Source organism: Hakea prostrata, chromosome 9 (assembly GCF_041222555.1).
Source record: "Hakea prostrata isolate BN-2017 chromosome 9, UWA_Hpros_2, whole genome shotgun sequence".
Lineage (NCBI taxonomy): Eukaryota > Viridiplantae > Streptophyta > Magnoliopsida > Proteales > Proteaceae > Hakea > Hakea prostrata.
This window is the reverse complement of record NC_142608.1, coordinates 13,044,991-13,063,139: the sequence shown is the minus strand read 5'-3', so window position 1 is coordinate 13,063,139 and position 18,149 is coordinate 13,044,991. Positions and strand designations below refer to the sequence as shown.

Below are 18,149 nucleotides of genomic sequence, written 5' to 3'. Positions count from 1 at the left end.
TTCTCTTGACATCCATGAGACTAAGATCTAGGACATGGCCTATTCTCTTTTAGAGGAAAAAATTCCAAAAAGAAAAAAAAAATTATGAAAGGGTTTATCACGTAAAGTCGACTGATATTATATGGCTAATGAGCTTGTCAGCTACGCACTGAGGAAATGTTCAAGAAGTCTGACTTCACCCATACTCTGTAGCGAGGTTCGTTAGACTTATTATAGGTTCAAATTTGAAAGATACCTATAACGATGTGTCCTATTGTGTCTAATGTGTTCGCCAATTTAGTGTTTTGTTTTCCAAAAAATTTTGAATTTTATGGGGGATTGTTGTAATTTTCGTATTTTATTTGAAAATTCAAACAATTTATTTTCCTAAAGGTTGGATCTTTTCCTAAAAGTCACCTATTTAGCCAATTAAGTGTCTTTGCTAACAAACATGCCTCAAGGGAAGAGGTTTGTTCTTTGGGAGACAACCTTTGGTGGTGTCTCTTACTCTTCTATATAAATGTGGGAGATGTTTTGTTTATTATCGTGTGAACATTTTTTGAAAAGCATTGGTTTTCATTAAATTGTGTCATAAAAAACGGATTGGTGAATGTAGCTTTACGGATCCCTTAGTCCATCAATTACGGTGTACACCCTCTATGATGGAGGGGTTGACTGATCTTAGGGGTGAAAATGCAGTTAGACCCGTGTACACTATTCGGGGCATTTAAACACCTAAAAGAAAGTGCCGTTACCGACACGTTTCAACTCCTTCAATTTTCATTTATTAAGATGGATGTACATAACAAAGCTTTCGAAAAGGGTTTTGTTCATGCCATTTGAATCAAGATAAGTTTTCTAATTCTGCTTTAATTGTCTTGTATGATTTCTCTGTGATAATGTATTTCCAACAATGGGCCAAAATTTCGCACCCTGCACAGCGCACACTGTAGTTAATGTAACAGGTTAACTACTCGATATATATATACATATGGTAATAAAAACTTCATTGTCCAGACAAATGTGAGAATCAATTTTAAAAGAACAAGAGCTTGTCGGCGGAAGGACCAGAGTCACGTTTCGCATTAAAAATTCTGCAACGCGACATCGATGGAAAGTCATGGAGTGGAGGGCAAGTATTAATTTGCATGGTCCAATCAGAAAGTGTCTCGTGTTTACAAATGAACTGGAGAGTGGTTTGTTGTTTTTAACTGGTGACCCTACCACTGCCTTATGATCATTAAAATATCATCAGATGGGCAGAGTGCCAATCAATGTATGGTATAGTAACTAGTAAGTACCAACTAGGGTTTGGTTGGTCAGAATCTACTGTTGTCTCTCTGCTTCCTCACCTGCCCTCCTCTTCTTTATCTCTACAGTTGATTTTCTGAAAAGAAGATGAGTTTTCTTGGATGAATTTGGACTCTTGCATTGAGAGTGAAACCATCAATATCCATTCAAGAAAACGGATTTTGGATTGTTCTGGTGACTTATGGGATCAAGGAATATTAAGGCTGAAAGGGCATCTGAGCAGCTTAGCTGAAATTCTTTCTAGTTTCACACAACTGTGATGTTTGATCTGTGATGCTGGTTTCTTTGTCATTAAATCTGTCTGGGAAACGAAGATGGAAGAGGAGTCTCTTCCTGTGAGCGATGGATCAGCAGAACAGAGTGAACCTGAGCATGGGTTTTGGGATTTCTTACGGGCACCTCTGTATTGGTTCAGAATGCTTGCTGACGAATTGCATTGGAGCTTTGTTATGGGTGTAGTTGTTGTTTTTGGAATCAGTCAGGGTTTGGGTGGAGGTCTGGGTTGGGTTGGCACAGAGTATTACTGGAAAGATGTTCAGAAGGTTCAGCCATCTGAAAGTCAGGTGTACTCTGGAATTAAACTTATTCCTTGGATGATCAAGCCTGTATATGGTCTTCTCACTGATGTGCTCCCTGTTGCTGGCTATCGCAGAAGGCCCTACTTCATTTTTTCTGGTATTGCAATAAACATGAACGTTTTGTTGGCTTTTGATTCTGCTAAATTTTCTGTTTTGGCATAATTTTTGGTTACACCATGGAGATCTGATATTTTTAGGATTCTATTGAGTACTCTTTGAAACTAGTTGGCTATTATCCCCAAGACTTATTACTTGATTTTGTTGTCAAACGGTATCCTGAATTTAGTAGTCATTATGTATATCTTCTAATTATAATATTGGTCTTCTAAACGAGTTATTTTATCTTATTTTATATTTCTGATATCTTTATTGCGTAGTTTTCTTTCTGTCAATAACACGATCTTCATGCAAGACTAAACACTTGACGTTGCTTGGGTTAGAATAAGATTCTGGTTCTGGTTCTATTTTTCTACTGTCATGTAAAGTTGCTAGGGTTTTCTTTGCTCTTTTTTTATTTTTTATCTGGAGATGTTCATGTTGGGTGCATGTCTTTATGAAATATAAGCTGTTGGAAGTAATAGTAATGTGAAAGAGGTTCAAATACTTGCAATAGTTTAGGAAACGTTTTAGGCTTGAATTGCATAGGATCTGTCTTCAAGTGCCTGCAGTTGTCCAAGTCATCATACTGGTATCTCCTGGAAGGATCTTATAACAGTCTAGGAAACAGAAAAATGAGGACTCCTGCGGGAGGCTGAATTGCTTGAATCTCCTTATTAAGGATGACTTTATCTGTACGCAATAGTTTGGGAGGATATCAATTTATAGTTCTAGTAAATCATGGCTTTCTGTTTTCTTCTTGGGTGGAGTTTTTTATTTTTTTTGTTGGGTAGAACTTGGGTGGAGTTTGAACGATCGTGTTATCTGAGTTCCAGTGATAAAATAATCTTGCTATTGCTTAATATGTCTACGTAAATTTACAACAGCTGTGCCCCTTGTCAAACTATTTCACTTATTCCAAGATAAAATTTTCAGGGAACTTGAGAGTTGATACCACATTGTTCTTGTGAAATAATATCTTAGTCAGCTGACTTGCAATGCATTGGCTTTAGGTATATGTATGTCCTGGTTGGTAATCTCTTGCTTCTGACTTGGTTTATAGGTTTTCTATCTCTAAGAAGTTTAAAAAAATTTGAAATACACATGTGGGTATCTACGAATCTGCCCTACCTACATCGGAATTATTGAAAAAGACAAGCCAGCTAAAGAAACTGGAAAGAGACAGGCTACTTTGGTTTTTATAGTATACATCTGATACAATTTAGGCATGAGCTTTTGTGGGTGAGTAAGCATTCTTATGCTTAATTCAATGAACTGGTAAATCTAGATGTAAGAGAGTGCCTCCATCTATGCATTCTATCCAATTTTGAGAACAACCAGATTAGGTTAAACTAGTTGACATTAAGTTATTAGAAAGAAGATGAAAATATTTTCTAACATCCAGAAAGGACCTATAAAATGTTTTTCAAATTTAAATGGTGTGAACTAGTAATTAGTGCCAATTCATATTTAATGGCCTGAATAGCACCTTTCCATATCCCAGCACATAGATAGTTTTGGGGATTCTAATAACGTCATTACCCCTAGTAGTTTGTGATTCATTTGACAGTGTGAACTATAACTCCCTACATGCATTGTTGAATATTAATTAGAGCAAATTGCACCGGCACCCCAAAATGGAGGCCTTAAAGCATTGACACCTCACTTTATGTTTAAAAGCATAGAGATCCCAAAATTGGATTTTCATTGGATATATTATTCCAATTTGTCATTGAAAACATTTCAAACACTGTTTATCATAGGGATATTTTTGAAAATAAACAGTGATTTAACTGTTTTCAGGGATAAATTTGACAAATATATCCAATAAAAGTCCAATTTTGGGGTCTATGTGCTTTTTAAACATAAAGTGGGGTGTCAGTGCTTTAAGGCCTCCATTTTAGGGTGCTAGTGCAATTTTCTCTATTAATTATAATATGCTCAAGGGCAAAATTGAAAATTCAACTTGTTGGCGGTTAAAAAATATAGGGTTATATATTTTGGTAACCATAGCATCACTTGGGTGATCACATTACAGATATGTGAGATTTCCTAAAAGGCGCCTCTCTCTCTCTCTCTCTCCCTCTTTCCAATAAACGCAGGAAGGAGAAGCTTTCATGGATCTTCTTGTCCTTAGTCTTAGTCTCTATTTTTTTCCATCCACACGACATTTGGGTTGTGGAATATATTCCCTTTCCTCATGATTGTGGAATTAAACCGGTAACGATTTCGAGGAGAAACGAGGACGTGGAATCAAATTAACTTCCGTTGCAGTAATTCTATATTGGGATAAGTGAATCTAGGTAAGGATATTTCTCCCTTCTATTTTGAGTATAGGGATATATAGAATATTACAGACATTGGCATTAGAGCCTAGGTTCCCATGATTCTTTGTTCCTCCCAATTGTTTATTTTATTTGAATGGATCCAATGGGAGGATCAAGGGTTTATAGAAACCCATTGGAGAATTCAAGGTTTAATGGAAACCTATGGGAGAATGAGGGTTTTGTAGGAACCCTATTTTTTTGTTTGGATCTAAGTGGGAGGATCTTTTGATTTCCCTTATGTAAAAACTGCATAAATTGATGATCCATGATGAATGTTTTTGTTTAATGTTTATTGGATTTTTTCCATGCATTTTTTTTTTTGGATGAATTTTTGGAGAAAAATCATTTTTTTTTTCTGTTCTGTGGAACTGAAATTCGTTCAAAGGGAAAAGACGCCGTTTGGTCACTGAGGACTAGATTGACTGACGGAATTTTTGTTTGGTGAGACAGCAGTCCGTTTGTTTGGGAGATGGATTTTGAGACTGTAGTCTGTCTAGTTCAGAATGTGTTTCTAACTTATTGGACACCATAAGCCGGACACCCTGAGTGATGTTTGGGCATTGAGAGCCTAATGGGCTAAGTGGGAGCTACTAAGGTAGAAGCGTTCTGTGTGAACCACCTCATAGCATAAAAATGATTGGGTGTTTCATTTTAGTAAAACAATTTTGATTATGGGTCTTTTAATCATGTTTCTAGCACAGAATGAAACTAGTGTATAAGTCTATGCAGGTTCGTATGAGAATTTGATTGGATGTCTATTAGCATTTCTTTTGATTTAAATGCTTATCCCATAGGTTGATTATGCTAGTGTGAATTGTTGTTACTTGTGTTGTGTTTTATGCTAAAATAGTTGAACTCATTGTTGCATATATATTGTCTCTAGTTTAATGGCTGCTACCAAGAGCATTGTTGCTGACCTCACAAAAGGAGATAAACTGAATGAGAGTAATTATGACTTCTGGCACCGAAAGATGCAGTATCTCCTAGAAGAGCAGGACATTTGGAAACCATAAACTAGACCATATCTCCACCTGAAGAAAATACCACTGCACAGCATCGCAGGGACCTTGAGCTTTACAATGCCTGGAAGAGGAAAGACATGGTAGCTAGGATTACTATCCTAAGCTCCATGAGGGATGACCTGGAAGAGGAAAGACATGGTAGCTAGGATTACTATCCTAAGCTCCATGAGGGATGACCTGATGCTTTGGTTTAAGAAGCATAGGATTGCAAAGTCTTTGGGGAGGCTGTGATGTTCCAATATGGAGGGACTTCCACAACAAGAGGCCACCAACTCAGACTCACTTTTGATGGTTACAAGATGCGCCAGGGTCACACCATAAGGCAGCACATAACCATCGTGTCCAACATGATAAGTGAGTTAAGCACATGTGAGCGCCAAAAGATTGATGAGAAGCAAGTCTCTACAGTCATCAAGTCATTGCCAAAGACTTGGGAGCACATGAAGATCTTCTTGACTCATGCTGATGATGTTATGACTTTTGATCAAGCTGCCAAACACCTTGAGCTGTAGGAGGATCGGATGTTCGCTGATGCCCCTCCCACTGAAGTACTTGCTGTTGAAGCGAGCAATAGTAAGGGTGCAGGCTTTAAGCGCAAGAGGGAAAAAGCTCAACCTCAACGGTCCAGACAAAGTAAAAGAGGTGGGAATAGAAACAAGAATGGCCCCAAGTGTTCAAGAGGGACCAATGCTAGCAAGAAGAAATCATCTTTGATTTGCTTTAATTGCCAAAAGCCTGGTCATTTTGCTCGTGATTGCACTAAGCAGTAGGTATGTACTGTGTGTTATACCTCATCTTGTTATGTAACAAGTTCTACTATGCTTGTTGAATTAAGTCCTTTGTGGATTGTTGATTCAGGTGCGCCAGAACACATAACGAGGGAACGCTCGAGCTTCATGGAATACCATCGTGTTCTAAGAGGAAGCAAGAGAATAACGGTGGGGAACAGCTCGAGTGTGGAGGTTCATGGCGTTGGCATGTGCAAATTAGTTTTGCGAGGTGGCTGGACGTTGTTACTCCATGATGTGCTGTATGCTCCAGGACATTCAGCAAAATTTTGTTTCGTTATTTTTCTTATGAGACATGGTTTTAGAGTTGTAGTTGAGAACAATTTTTTGGTTTTGTATCTAGGTAATACAATTTATGATTATGGTTTTCTTCATAATGGTTTTATTGTATTGAATACAATTGATTATTTATCTAAATCTAGTAATGCTTTTGTTTGCAAAATACTGTGTGTATTGATTCTAATATGTGGCATGCTAGACTAGGACATATTGGCTTAGATAGGATTAGCAGGTTGACAAGAGAAGGTCTCTTAGGCCAAGGTTCACTATCTAATTTTCCAACCTATGAATCATATCTAGCAGGTGGCATGCTAGATTAGGACATATTGGCTTAGATAGAATTAGCAGGTTAGTAAGAGAAGATCTCTTAGGCCAAGGTTCACTATCTAATTTGCCAACCTATGAATCATATCTAGCAGGGAAATCAACTAGAAAACCATTTAAAAATGCTTTGAGAGCCTCTCTTCCTCTAGAACTTATTCATTCAGATGTGTGTGGACCCATGAATGTGCATACTAGAAAAAGACATGCTTATTTCATCACATTTATAGATGACTATACACGGTATGGTCACAATTATCTAATTTCTCATAAGTCGGAAGCTCTAGAATGTTGTAAGAAGTTCATGAGCTTAATTGAGAATTAGTTAGACAAAAGGATTGAAACTCTTAGAATGGATAGAAGTAGAGAGTATCTCTCCGATATGTTCAAAGGGTTGTGTGATGAAAAATGGATATTTAGGCAACTTACTATTCCAGGGACTCTACAGAAAAATGGGGTTGCTGAGAGGAGGAATAGAACCTTGCTAGACATGATGAGATCCATGATTGTGCAGGCAGATCTACCCATCTCTTATTGGGGAGATGCTTTGTTGACTGCGGCCTATATCCTCAACAGGGTTCCAACCAAATTGGTTCCTTCCACACCATATGAATTGTGGACCGGAAGGGAGCTAGATTTGAGTTACATGCGTGCATGGGGATGTGCAGCGTATGTTCACTCTACTTCTCACCAATATGTGAAGCTTGGACCGAGAGGAAGAAAATTTATCTTTGTAAGATATTCTGAACTCTCGAAGGGTCATGTCTTCATTGGGCTAGATGAGAGTGAGAGGCGAACGGAACTTGAATCTAGGGATGCAACATTCTTGGAAAATGATTTTCCATCTCTTGCAGGAGTTAGCAAAGAATCATTGGAATTCGTTGAAATACAAGATAGTGATCTTTTCACTCTAAGGATTCATATTTTTTATGATGAATCTAGGGTTCATCCAAAAGATTCTAGTGGGAGTGGGAGTGCAGATATGATAGTTACCTCAAAGGGTGAGCAATCTAACATGCACTTGCGCCGTAGTGAGCGCGGGCTAGTTCCTCGTCGATGTTTCGACATAGAGGATGAAGCCTACATGGTAGCTCCTGAAGAAACTGACTATGAGATGACTCTAGTCCATGAGCATGAACCGAAGAGCGTATAGGAAGCTCTTGCGGGAACAAGCTCAAAGGAAGGGTTGAAAGCGATAAAGGAAGAATTGGAGTTGATGAAAGTCAATCATGTTTGGGACTTGGTTGACTTACAGCTGGGCCGAAAGGCAATTGGGAACAAGTGGGTTCTCAAAATCAAGAGAAAGGTGGATGGATTTATTGAGAGATTCAAGGCTTGTTTAGTGGCTAAGGGCTACACCCAACGAGAGGGCGTTGATTATGAGGAAGCTTTTCCCCCTGTGGTTAGGTTTGCCTCCATCTGCCTCATATAGCCATTGTTGCTCAATTGGACTTGGAGCTTTATCAAATGGATGTAAAGACTGCTTTTCTCAATGGAGAACTTGAGGAAGAGATCTATATGGATCAACCTCAAGGCTTTGAAGCTAATGGACTACTGCACAAAGTCTACAAGTTCAAGAAGTCTATATATGGCTTAAAGCAAGCTTCTAGACAGTGGAATGTGCGCTTCCACCAAGCTATAATGGAAAATGGTTTTTCCCTGCTTGAGGAAGACCATTGTGTTTACACCAAGAGATTTGATGGTAATTATGTCATTCTAACACTGTATGTAGATGACATACTCATGGCTACCAATAGCAAGGAGATATTGGAAACCATTAAGTAATGGTTGTCCTCCATATTTGATATGGAGGACATTGGTGAAGCAAGCTATGTGCTTGGTGTCAAGATTGTCAGAAATAGGCAAAAGAGATTATTGGGTTTATCTCGAGAACCCTATATTGACAGTGTCTTGACGAGATACCAGATGCACAACTGTAAACCAATAGATACTCAACGGAGAAGGGTTTGCATTTGAGCCTTGATATGGGTCCTAAGACTCCAGAGGAGAAAACCAAGATGGAAAGTGTAACAACCCCCATATTTCTAACCCAGGGTCCGTATTGCAGATCCGAGAACCCGAAGGTCTAGCTGGGTAAATTTGTGGAGTGTCCGGATAGAAGTCCATGATCTATACCCTGAACCCATGGATCTGGATTCTCTTGTTGATGAGCCTGCCTTGCTTAGTAGTTGGACTTCTGGAAGGCAAGTGATGTTTTGAGATGTCCGGAATGAAAGTAAGATCTCCCCCATGTGTTCATTAGGGTTAGGTTGTACTTGGACATCAACCTCCTGAGCAAAGCACCCTTGTATAGCAATATACTAAGGGCGGTTGCTAGTGGCGGTTGCTTGTTGATTGGACCAAGCAACCGCCCCAAGTGACCGCCTCGTCCTGGTTGCGGGGTTTTGCCCTATTTTGCCCCCATACATCTATAAATAGTAACCCTCGTCTATTTTATGAATATTATATTTAGGATTGCTGTTTTTGGTGGTTAGGCAGCTGTCGAGACGTGCTGGAAGGTGATCTGCTGTTAGTGTTCCAGAAGCTTCTACTGTCTTTTATAGCAAATCTGGTAGAGGTAAGTGATTCCCTAAGCACTCATACTCTACCTTTGGCTATGATAAAAGTAGACTTGTTTTCCTCTTTGGTTGTTCATGATCTTTCTATTACAGTACCTACATTTTTAATGATCTTAATGAGATTAGGTCTAAAAACGAAACCCTGCTTTCGTGAAAAGGACTGATTTAATCAAGGGAAGGTTTCTGGATAACCAATTTGGTGTCAATTGTTAGGTTTAGTATCACCCTTGGTTGTGGGAGTGTTAGATTTGAAATTCGGACTATGATCATTCAAAAATCGGATTGGTATCGATGATTAGAAGCCTGAGTTTCGGATTGAAACTCACTGTTTTTGGGGCGGTCACTAGTGGCGGTCGCTCAGCCTAAGCGACTGGCCCAAGGGACTGGCTGGTTTCCAGTGACCAAATAACTTTTGGATTTTGTCTGATTTGATTCATTCGACTTGCATATTATTGTAACCCTATTTATAGGTGTCCTCTGTTTCAAATAAAAGTCTTATAATTGTTTCTGGTTTGCAATCTAGAGGATTTCTACTTATTTACAGGTAAGGACATACAATCCTATCTTTATGTGATGACTTGAACATGCTAGTCCAGTGTCTTTCATTACTGTTCTTTCATTCTATTTACTACTGCAACCATGATTAGCTTGCTGATCTTAATGTATACTTGCTGTTTGTACTGTCTTTATATATACTTTATCAATTATGAATGTGGTATGATGATATGATTAATGTATTGTGGTTCTAATGGAAAGGGTATTTCATTGGGATATCTTAGCTTGAGATATCAGAGGGCTGTGGTATGGGACACATGCTCGCTGATGTTTCCAGCACTTTCATAACTATTGGATGACTTACCTAGGTAGAGTCTAGAGTTGCATGGCTAGGTATCCCACATGCTACTACCATTTTGGTAGGGGAATTGAAGCCGGATGACCCGTGATGACAGCGATGTGACTATGGTCCACTGTTGGTCATAGAAATGGTAGGGTTGCATATGTTACGGTTGGGCTCGTGGACGTCCAATGAATGGACCGGGTGTCATGAGAAGTCATGAGAGCATTATGCCCCAACAATATGTGGATGACCATAGGGTTATGGAATGGAGTCCAATAGTGGTAACCAGTCCGTGAGGGTTCTCATTCCTAGGTTGCAAAGGATACTGAACCGAGTTAGTTGGTGCCATAAGGGATGTATCTGGACTTCATGTAGTATGTTACCATTATGACTTGCATTGGATTAGAAACCCCGACATGCACAGTACTCATGCCAATGGTCGTGGTGAGAGAGTGTTGACTTAACCCTAGCCATGGTTTGAGAGCCAGGTGTGGACTTTTCATTTTACCCAGGATTTCTACAAAGGTAAGCAATCCTTGCTAGATCAGAGTGACTAGACCTACCCAGAGGAGGGCTGGTGTATATCTTAAAGCATGTCAAATGTTAGGTTCTTATACAGTTAGATCTTAGCGGTATTCATACTTTGCACTCATACATATCATATATGCATTTCTGATGGTTTGACATATAGATGGGAATTATTGTTGTTCTTACTGAGTCTCCCAGAACTCATTCCTTTATTTGTGTATGTTATATTAGCCTGTACAGATGGAGGAAATGCGTCGGAAGATGGATTGGTTTTGTCACACCCCACCCGCCGGTCTCGGTTACCCGCCCGACAACCCATGGGAGTGATCCGTCACAGGATCTACGATTTTAGTCTATCAACAATAATAAATACAAATAACGACAATCAAGAGCAAGAATAGTTCAATTAATGAATCCAAGGATTACAAGAGTCCAAATACTACAATAAAATAATCAATGAAAGAATAATAAATCAAAAGAATACAAGTTCAGCAAAAGCAATCAAAAAGAGTTAAATTATTTTCTTTCCAGTTTCTTTTTCTAAAGCTATAAACTTAGACTCAAGTTTATCAAGATGAGGGGTTCTCCAATTCTCCTCTATACGGTGAGCAAACTGTTTGGCAACTTGTCTCCTCCACCCATCAATGGGTGTGATAAGCAAATTCCATGCACTCGCAAGAGCTCTTGCAAAGGCTATTTCCATTTCCCATTGTCAGTGCCACATCTTCTTCATACGGGAAGGCTCCTTCATAGGAAACCAATCCATCTTCCGACACATTTCCTCCATCTGCGCAGGCTAATAAAACACATACAAATAAAGGAATGAGTTATGGAGAACTTAGTAAGAACAATAACAAGTCCCATCCATATGTCCAAGCAAAACAAAAATGTATATATGATATGTATGAGTGCAAAGTATGAATGCTGCTAGATCTAACTATGCAAGTCTTTAACAGCTGACATGTTTTAAGATACACCAGCCCTCCTCTTGGAAAGTCTAGTCACTGTGATCCGGCAAGGACTGGTTACCTCTGTAGGGATCCAGGGTAAAATGGAAAGTCCACACCTAGCTCTCAAACCATGGCTAGGGTTAAGTCAACACTTTCTCACCACGACCATTGGCAATGAGTACTGGCGCATGTCGGGGTTTCTAATCCAATGCAAGGTCATACAGGTAACATACTACATGAAGTCCAGATACATCCCCTATGGCACCAACCAACTCGGTTCAGTATCCTTCGCAACCTAGGAATGAGAATCCTCACGGACTGGTTACCGCTATTGGACTTCATTCCATAACCCTATGGTCATCCACATATTGTTGAGGCGGAAAGCTCTCATGACTCCTTACGACACCTGGTCCGTTCCTTGGACGTCCATGAGCCCAACCCTAACATATGCAACCCTACCATTTATATGACCAACAGTGGACCAACGTCACATCACTGTCATCACGGGTCATCCGGTTTCAATTCCCCTACCGAAAGGGTAGTAGCATGTGGGGTACCTAGCCATGCAACTCTAGACTCTACCTAAGAATGTCATCCAATAGTTATAAAAGTGCTGGAGACATCATCAGACATGTGTCCCATACCACAGCCTTCTGATATCCCAAGCTAAGATATCCAAATAGAATACCTATTCCATCAGAACCACGTACTATCAATCAACATCATATCACATTCATATTCAACAAAGTGTATATATAAACCAGATAAACAGCAGTAATATAACAAGATCAGTATGTGAAACATGATTACAGCAGCATATAAAATGAAAGACTAATACTAACAGACACTAGACTAGCATGTTCAAGTCTATTCATAAAGATAGGATTGTATGCCCTTACCTGCATATAAGTAATTTGTCCGTAAAAAGAAATCCGTAAACAATTATAAAACTTTCTCTTCAAACAGAGGACACCTATACACAGGGTTACAATAAGGTATAAGTCAAATGAATCAAATCGGATCAAAACCAAAAGCCATTTGGTCACTGGAAACCAGCTGGTCGCTCGTGCCGGTCGCTTAGGTTGAGTGACCACCACTAGTGACCGCCCCAAAAACAGAGAGTTTCAATTCAAAACTCAGGCTTCTGATCATCCAAGTTCAATCCGAAATTTGAATTATCATAGTCCAAATCTCAAATCTATTACTCCCATAACCAAAGGGTGATATGAAACCTAACAATCATCACAAATGGATTACCCAGAAACCTTCCCTTGATCAGATCAGCCCTTTTCATGAAAGCAGGGTTTCATTTTCGGATCTGATCTAACCAAGATCATCAAAAAGATAAACAATGCAATGGAAAGATCAAGAACAACCAAAGATGAACACTGAACTACCTTAATCATAGCAAGTGGTGAAGCATAAGTGAACAGGGAACCACTTACCTCAACTGGATTGACTATGAATAATAGTAGAACCTTCTGGGACTCTAATAGCACTTCAGATCTGCTTTCGGCACTTCTCTGCAACCGTCTAACCTCCAAAAATGGTAACCACGAATAAAATATTCGTAATATAGGCGGGGGTTACTATTTATAGAAGTCAGGGGGCAAAATAGGGCAAAACCCCGCAACCAGAACCAGGCGGTTGCTTGGTTCAATCGATTGCCACTAGCAACCGCCCCCATGTATTTTGCCATACAAGGGTGCTTTGCTATGGGGCTGATGTCCAAGTACAACCTAGCCCTAAAGAAGACATGGGGAAAATCTTACCTTCATTCAGGACATCTCCGGACATCACTTGCCTTCCAGAAGTCCAACTATCAAGCAAGGCAGGCTCTTCAGTCAGAGAATCCGGATCCCTGGGTTCAGGGTATGGATCATGGACTTTTATCCGGACACTCCACAAATTTACCCGACTAGACCTTCGGGTTCTCGAACCTACAATACGGATCCCAGGTTAGAAATAAGGGGGTTGTTACAGGTTTCCTATGAAGGAACCTTCTCGTATGAAGAAGATGTGGCACCGGCAATGGGAAATGGAGATAGCCTGTGCTGGAGCTCCTGCGAGTCCATGGAATGCACTTATAGCACCCATTGATGGGCGAAGGAGACAGGTTGCCGGGCAGTTTGCTCATCGAATGGAGAAGAACTGGAGGACCCCTTTTCTTGAGATACATGAGAAACATTATCTAGCTTTAGCAAAAGAAACTGGAAAGAAAATCATTTAATTCTTGTCGATTGCTTCCATTGACTCATATTCTTTTTTATCATTTATTCTTTCCTTGATTATTTATTGGAGTATTTGGACTCCTATAATCCTTTTATTTAATTATTGAACTTATTCTTGCTCATGATTGTCTTTACTTGCATTTATTATTATTGATGGACAAAAACGATAGATCCTGTGGCGGATCACTCCCACGGGTTCTTGGGCGGGTAACCAAGACCGGTGGGTGGAGTGTGACAGAAAGAGTTCCATATTCCAGTGTAGTAGGTAGCCTTATGTAAGCTATGATGTGTACTTGACCAGATATTTGTTATGCAGTAGGTTTGGTTAGTTGGTACCAATCAAACTCAGGCATAGAGCACTGGAAAGCAGTCAAGAGGGTATTAAGATATCTCAGAGGAACAAGTAACTACATGTTGTGTTACCAAGGATCAAATTTGCGGTTAGTTGGCTATAGAGATGCTGACTGGGCTAGAGACATTGATGAGCTCAAATCAACCTCTGGATATGCTTTCTTGCTAAATGGTGGGGCCATTTCGTGGTGTAGCAAGAAGCAAACTTGTATGTCACTCTCGACCATGGAAGCAAAGTATGTGGCATGCTCAGTTGCAATTCAAGAGGCTGTTTGGTTGAGGAGATTCCTATGACATACTGGATTTGTGTTGATATCCAAACAGCCTGCTCTTGTCTTCTGTGACAGTACGGCAACTCTTAGTTATGCCAAGGACCCCAAGTATCATGGGATGACCAAACATGTACAGATAAGATATCATTTTGTTAGATACAATATAGCAAGGAAGAAAGTTGTACTTAAGCACATATCTACTAGTTAGATGGTAGCTGACCTCTTACCAAACCCATAGCTAATGATGTTTTTATTTCTTATGTAAAGTCCTTGGGTTTGCGTAGATTGTGACTTATTTTTGTACTGAAACTTTCTTATTATTGAGTAATGAGTTCATTATAGCATTTATTTTTCACTTTCTGTTTGACTGTGTTCTAGCATAAAACATGATATGTCAATAAGCAAGAGAATGGCTCACTCACACTAGCATTCGCCTCTGGTGCCTTGGAAGCGAGTAGAGATGAGACAGATTGTGAATGACCTTGTGTAGGTCAATTCTTAATCATGTTGTCGCCTTGATTTGGAATCAAGATGAGTTTCTCTATTATAAAGAGAATTGACATGAATGTTCCCACTATTTATGTTGTCTATAGAAACTAGGTGCGAGTACTTTATGTAGCGCTAGGGTGGTGACAATAAAGAAACTCGGGTTAGGCGCAAGAGGTTTCAACTAGACTAAGATCTGTATGGTGTTGAGAGAGACATACGTTCTATTGTGTATAAAATGCTCCACCATAGCACGTATATCATACTATGTGTGTTTAGCGATTAATGGAAATGATAGGATGGATCCCTGCTCTTTTCATTGTGTGAGTCTTGGACCTTATGGTTCATTAGTGTTCTTAGTGACTTTCAACGACATCATGAAATGAAGGGTTGATGTGGCTACTTTGGAGTGTTACCTATAGTCATGATTGATTCAACCTAAAGGGGCATTACTGGGAAAGGAGTCAATCCCAAGTGTAGTGATGGTCTGGGGCGAAGGGAAATGTTTGATTCAATTGCACCCTAAAAGTGTTTGTTGGTGCCAACTGTATGTGTTACAATAGTGAAAATTTTTAGGACAAGAAGGTGATCTCTCAAAGGGATCGAGATACCTTTAGTCTGGTGAGTTTGAATAAACCAAGGACATTATGGTATACTAATGCTTATTTGATGTGTTTCTTTGAGTGATGTGGCATTCTGGCCTTCTGGGAAGGTTTCTAGTTTATGGCTCACACGTGAAGGTTATCACCGGTTGCACAACGCATTTGCCAGTATAACTTATGGATGTTGGTATCTGGGACACAAATAGCTATAGCAAAGAGATCAAAATATGTAAATCTGGGATATAAATGTTTGTTTGGGACACACTGTGATAGAGAGAATAAATGTGTATATCTGGGATATACATGTGTGTCTGGGGCACGCTGTGACAGAGAGATTAACACTTGCCTTTGTGTAAGTGGGAGATGTTGGGTTTTATTAATTATAATATGCCTAAGGGCAAAATTGGAAATTCAACTTTTAGGCGGTCACAAAATATAGAGTTATATATTTTGGTAACCACCGCATCACTTGGGTGATCACATTACGGATACGTGAGATTTCCTAAAAGACGGCTCTCTCTCTCCCTCTTTCCAAGAAAACACAGGAAGGAGAAGTTTTTGTGGATCTTCTTCTCCTTAGTCTTGGTCTCTACTTTCTTCCATCCACACGGCATTTGGGTTGTGGAATACATTCTCTTTTCTCATGATTGTGAAATTAAATTAGTGACGATTTCGTGGAGGAACGAGGACGTGGAATCAAATTAACTTCCGCTGTAGTAGTTCTATAATGGGATAAGTGAATCCAGGTAAGGATATTTCTCCCTTCTATTTTGAGTATAGAGATATATAGAATATTACCTACAAGAGCCATAGAGACCAATTTTTGGGGACTGCTTTCCATTAGAAGTAGCACTGATCTTTTGATTCAACAACCTCTGCTGGGATTTGGTATTCTTGGCAAAATCTAAGCTTCCATTTGGTAAGAAAGCATGTCACTCCTCAAGGCGTCTATTAGATTTGTGGTTAGAGTTGTTAGTTGGTTCCTTGATTGGGAATTGAGTGTTAACGTACCGGTTCAGTAAGAGTAGCTCCATCCTTTGCAAGTGTAATTGATTTCTGTTGCACTGACTACTGTGGCATTTGACTGATACAGTTCTCTGACCTGAATCATTTATCTGTATAAATTTCAGGTGTTCTGGGTATAATCTCGATGCTTTTTCTAGCATTCCATAAAAATTTAAATGTTGTGTTTGCTTTGTTATCTCTTACGGCGGGGGGTGCTGCTGTAGCCATAGCAAATGTTACAATTGATGCCTGTGTTGTTCAAAATAGTATAACTCATCATTCTCTTGCTGCTGACATGCAAAGCTTGTGTGGGCTGAGTGCCTCCATTGGTGCACTAATAGGCTACTCCATCAGTGGTTTTCTTGTTCATCTAATTGGCGCTAAGGTTAGCTTCTTTTCATTGCCTGTGGTCATTACTTGAATCCAGAAGTTGCTTACACCTTTGTAAACTCATTCTTTTGTGACAGGGTGTGTTTGGCTTGTTGAGCATACCTTCTGCACTTGTCTTTTTGGTCGGAATGGTTCTCAATGAACCCCGTATGCCCAACTTTGACTACAGACTGGTAATACTGTCTCCATTTCAGATGTTGCTCGGAGTTCTATTCCCTTTTCTGCTCATTGTATTCTTAAGATACATTCTTGAATTAGGTTTTCCAGAAGTTGCTAGATGCCACGAAGGCCATGTGGAAAACGCTTAGATGCCCAGAAGTTTGGAGGCCATGTATATATATGTACTTGTCAGAGGCATTGAGCTTGAATATCCAGGACGGAATGTTTTACTGGTATACAGACCATAAAGGGGGTCCATCTTTCTCTCAGGTACCTTAAAGGTTTTTCTTTGGCTGTCTATGAACAAATCTTTTGTGGTTATATCCTACTACAGTTACACCTTTTTTGCTTGATTCAGGAGAACACTGGTTTCATATTCAGCATTGCTTCGGTAGGGCCACTCCTGGGAGTGTTACTCTACCAAAAGATTCTAAAGGAATACCCGTTCCGTGCTTTGGTTTTATGGACACAGTTGATTTATGGTTTAGCAGGGATGCTAGATTTGGTGTGGGTGTTGCGGTTAAACCTGAAATTTGGGCTACCTGATTATTTCTTTGTCGTAATTGATGAAGGAGTTTCACAAATGACATACCGGCTAAAATGGATGCCTCTTCTTGTTCTTAGTTCGAAGCTTTGTCCCTCTGGCATAGAAGGCACATTCTTTGCCTTATTAATGTCTATTGATAACATTGGTTCACTCACGTCCTCATGGGCTGGGGGCCTCCTACTCCATATCTTGAAAGTTACCCGGGTACAATTCGACAACCTCTGGTTGGCTGTCTTGGTCCGCAATATAATGAGAATATTGCCATTGGGTCTGTTTTTTTTCATTCCTAGAAGTGATACCACATCGTCAATCCTCCCAAACGATGCAGGGACTCTTGAAACTGAGAACATAGAGCTGGTTTCTGCTGTTAGCAACACTTGACTTAAACATGGCTGGAAGAGCTTATCTATGTGAATTTCTAATAAGAACTACTTTTCTGTGGTGAATGACCAATCATTTGCCTTGATAGGTTGTGGTGTTGCTTGAAGTGTTCTAATTTGCCTATCACAT

At 39.7% G+C, this 18,149-nt stretch overlaps 1 protein-coding gene across 1 annotated transcript; it reads left to right on the top strand.

Moving 5' to 3' along the window:
• Positions 1–1,557: 1,557 nt before the first annotated feature.
• On the top strand, positions 1,558–18,020 carry LOC149004718 (putative folate-biopterin transporter 2). The gene is made up of 5 exons (XM_089169340.1): positions 1,558–1,965; positions 16,669–16,928; positions 17,011–17,106; positions 17,192–17,362; positions 17,451–18,020. Exons 1-5 carry the CDS (start codon positions 1,605–1,607, stop codon positions 18,018–18,020), a joined length of 1,458 nt encoding a protein of 485 aa, XP_089025466.1. The 5' UTR covers positions 1,558–1,604.
• The last annotated feature ends 129 nt before the right edge of the window (positions 18,021–18,149 follow it).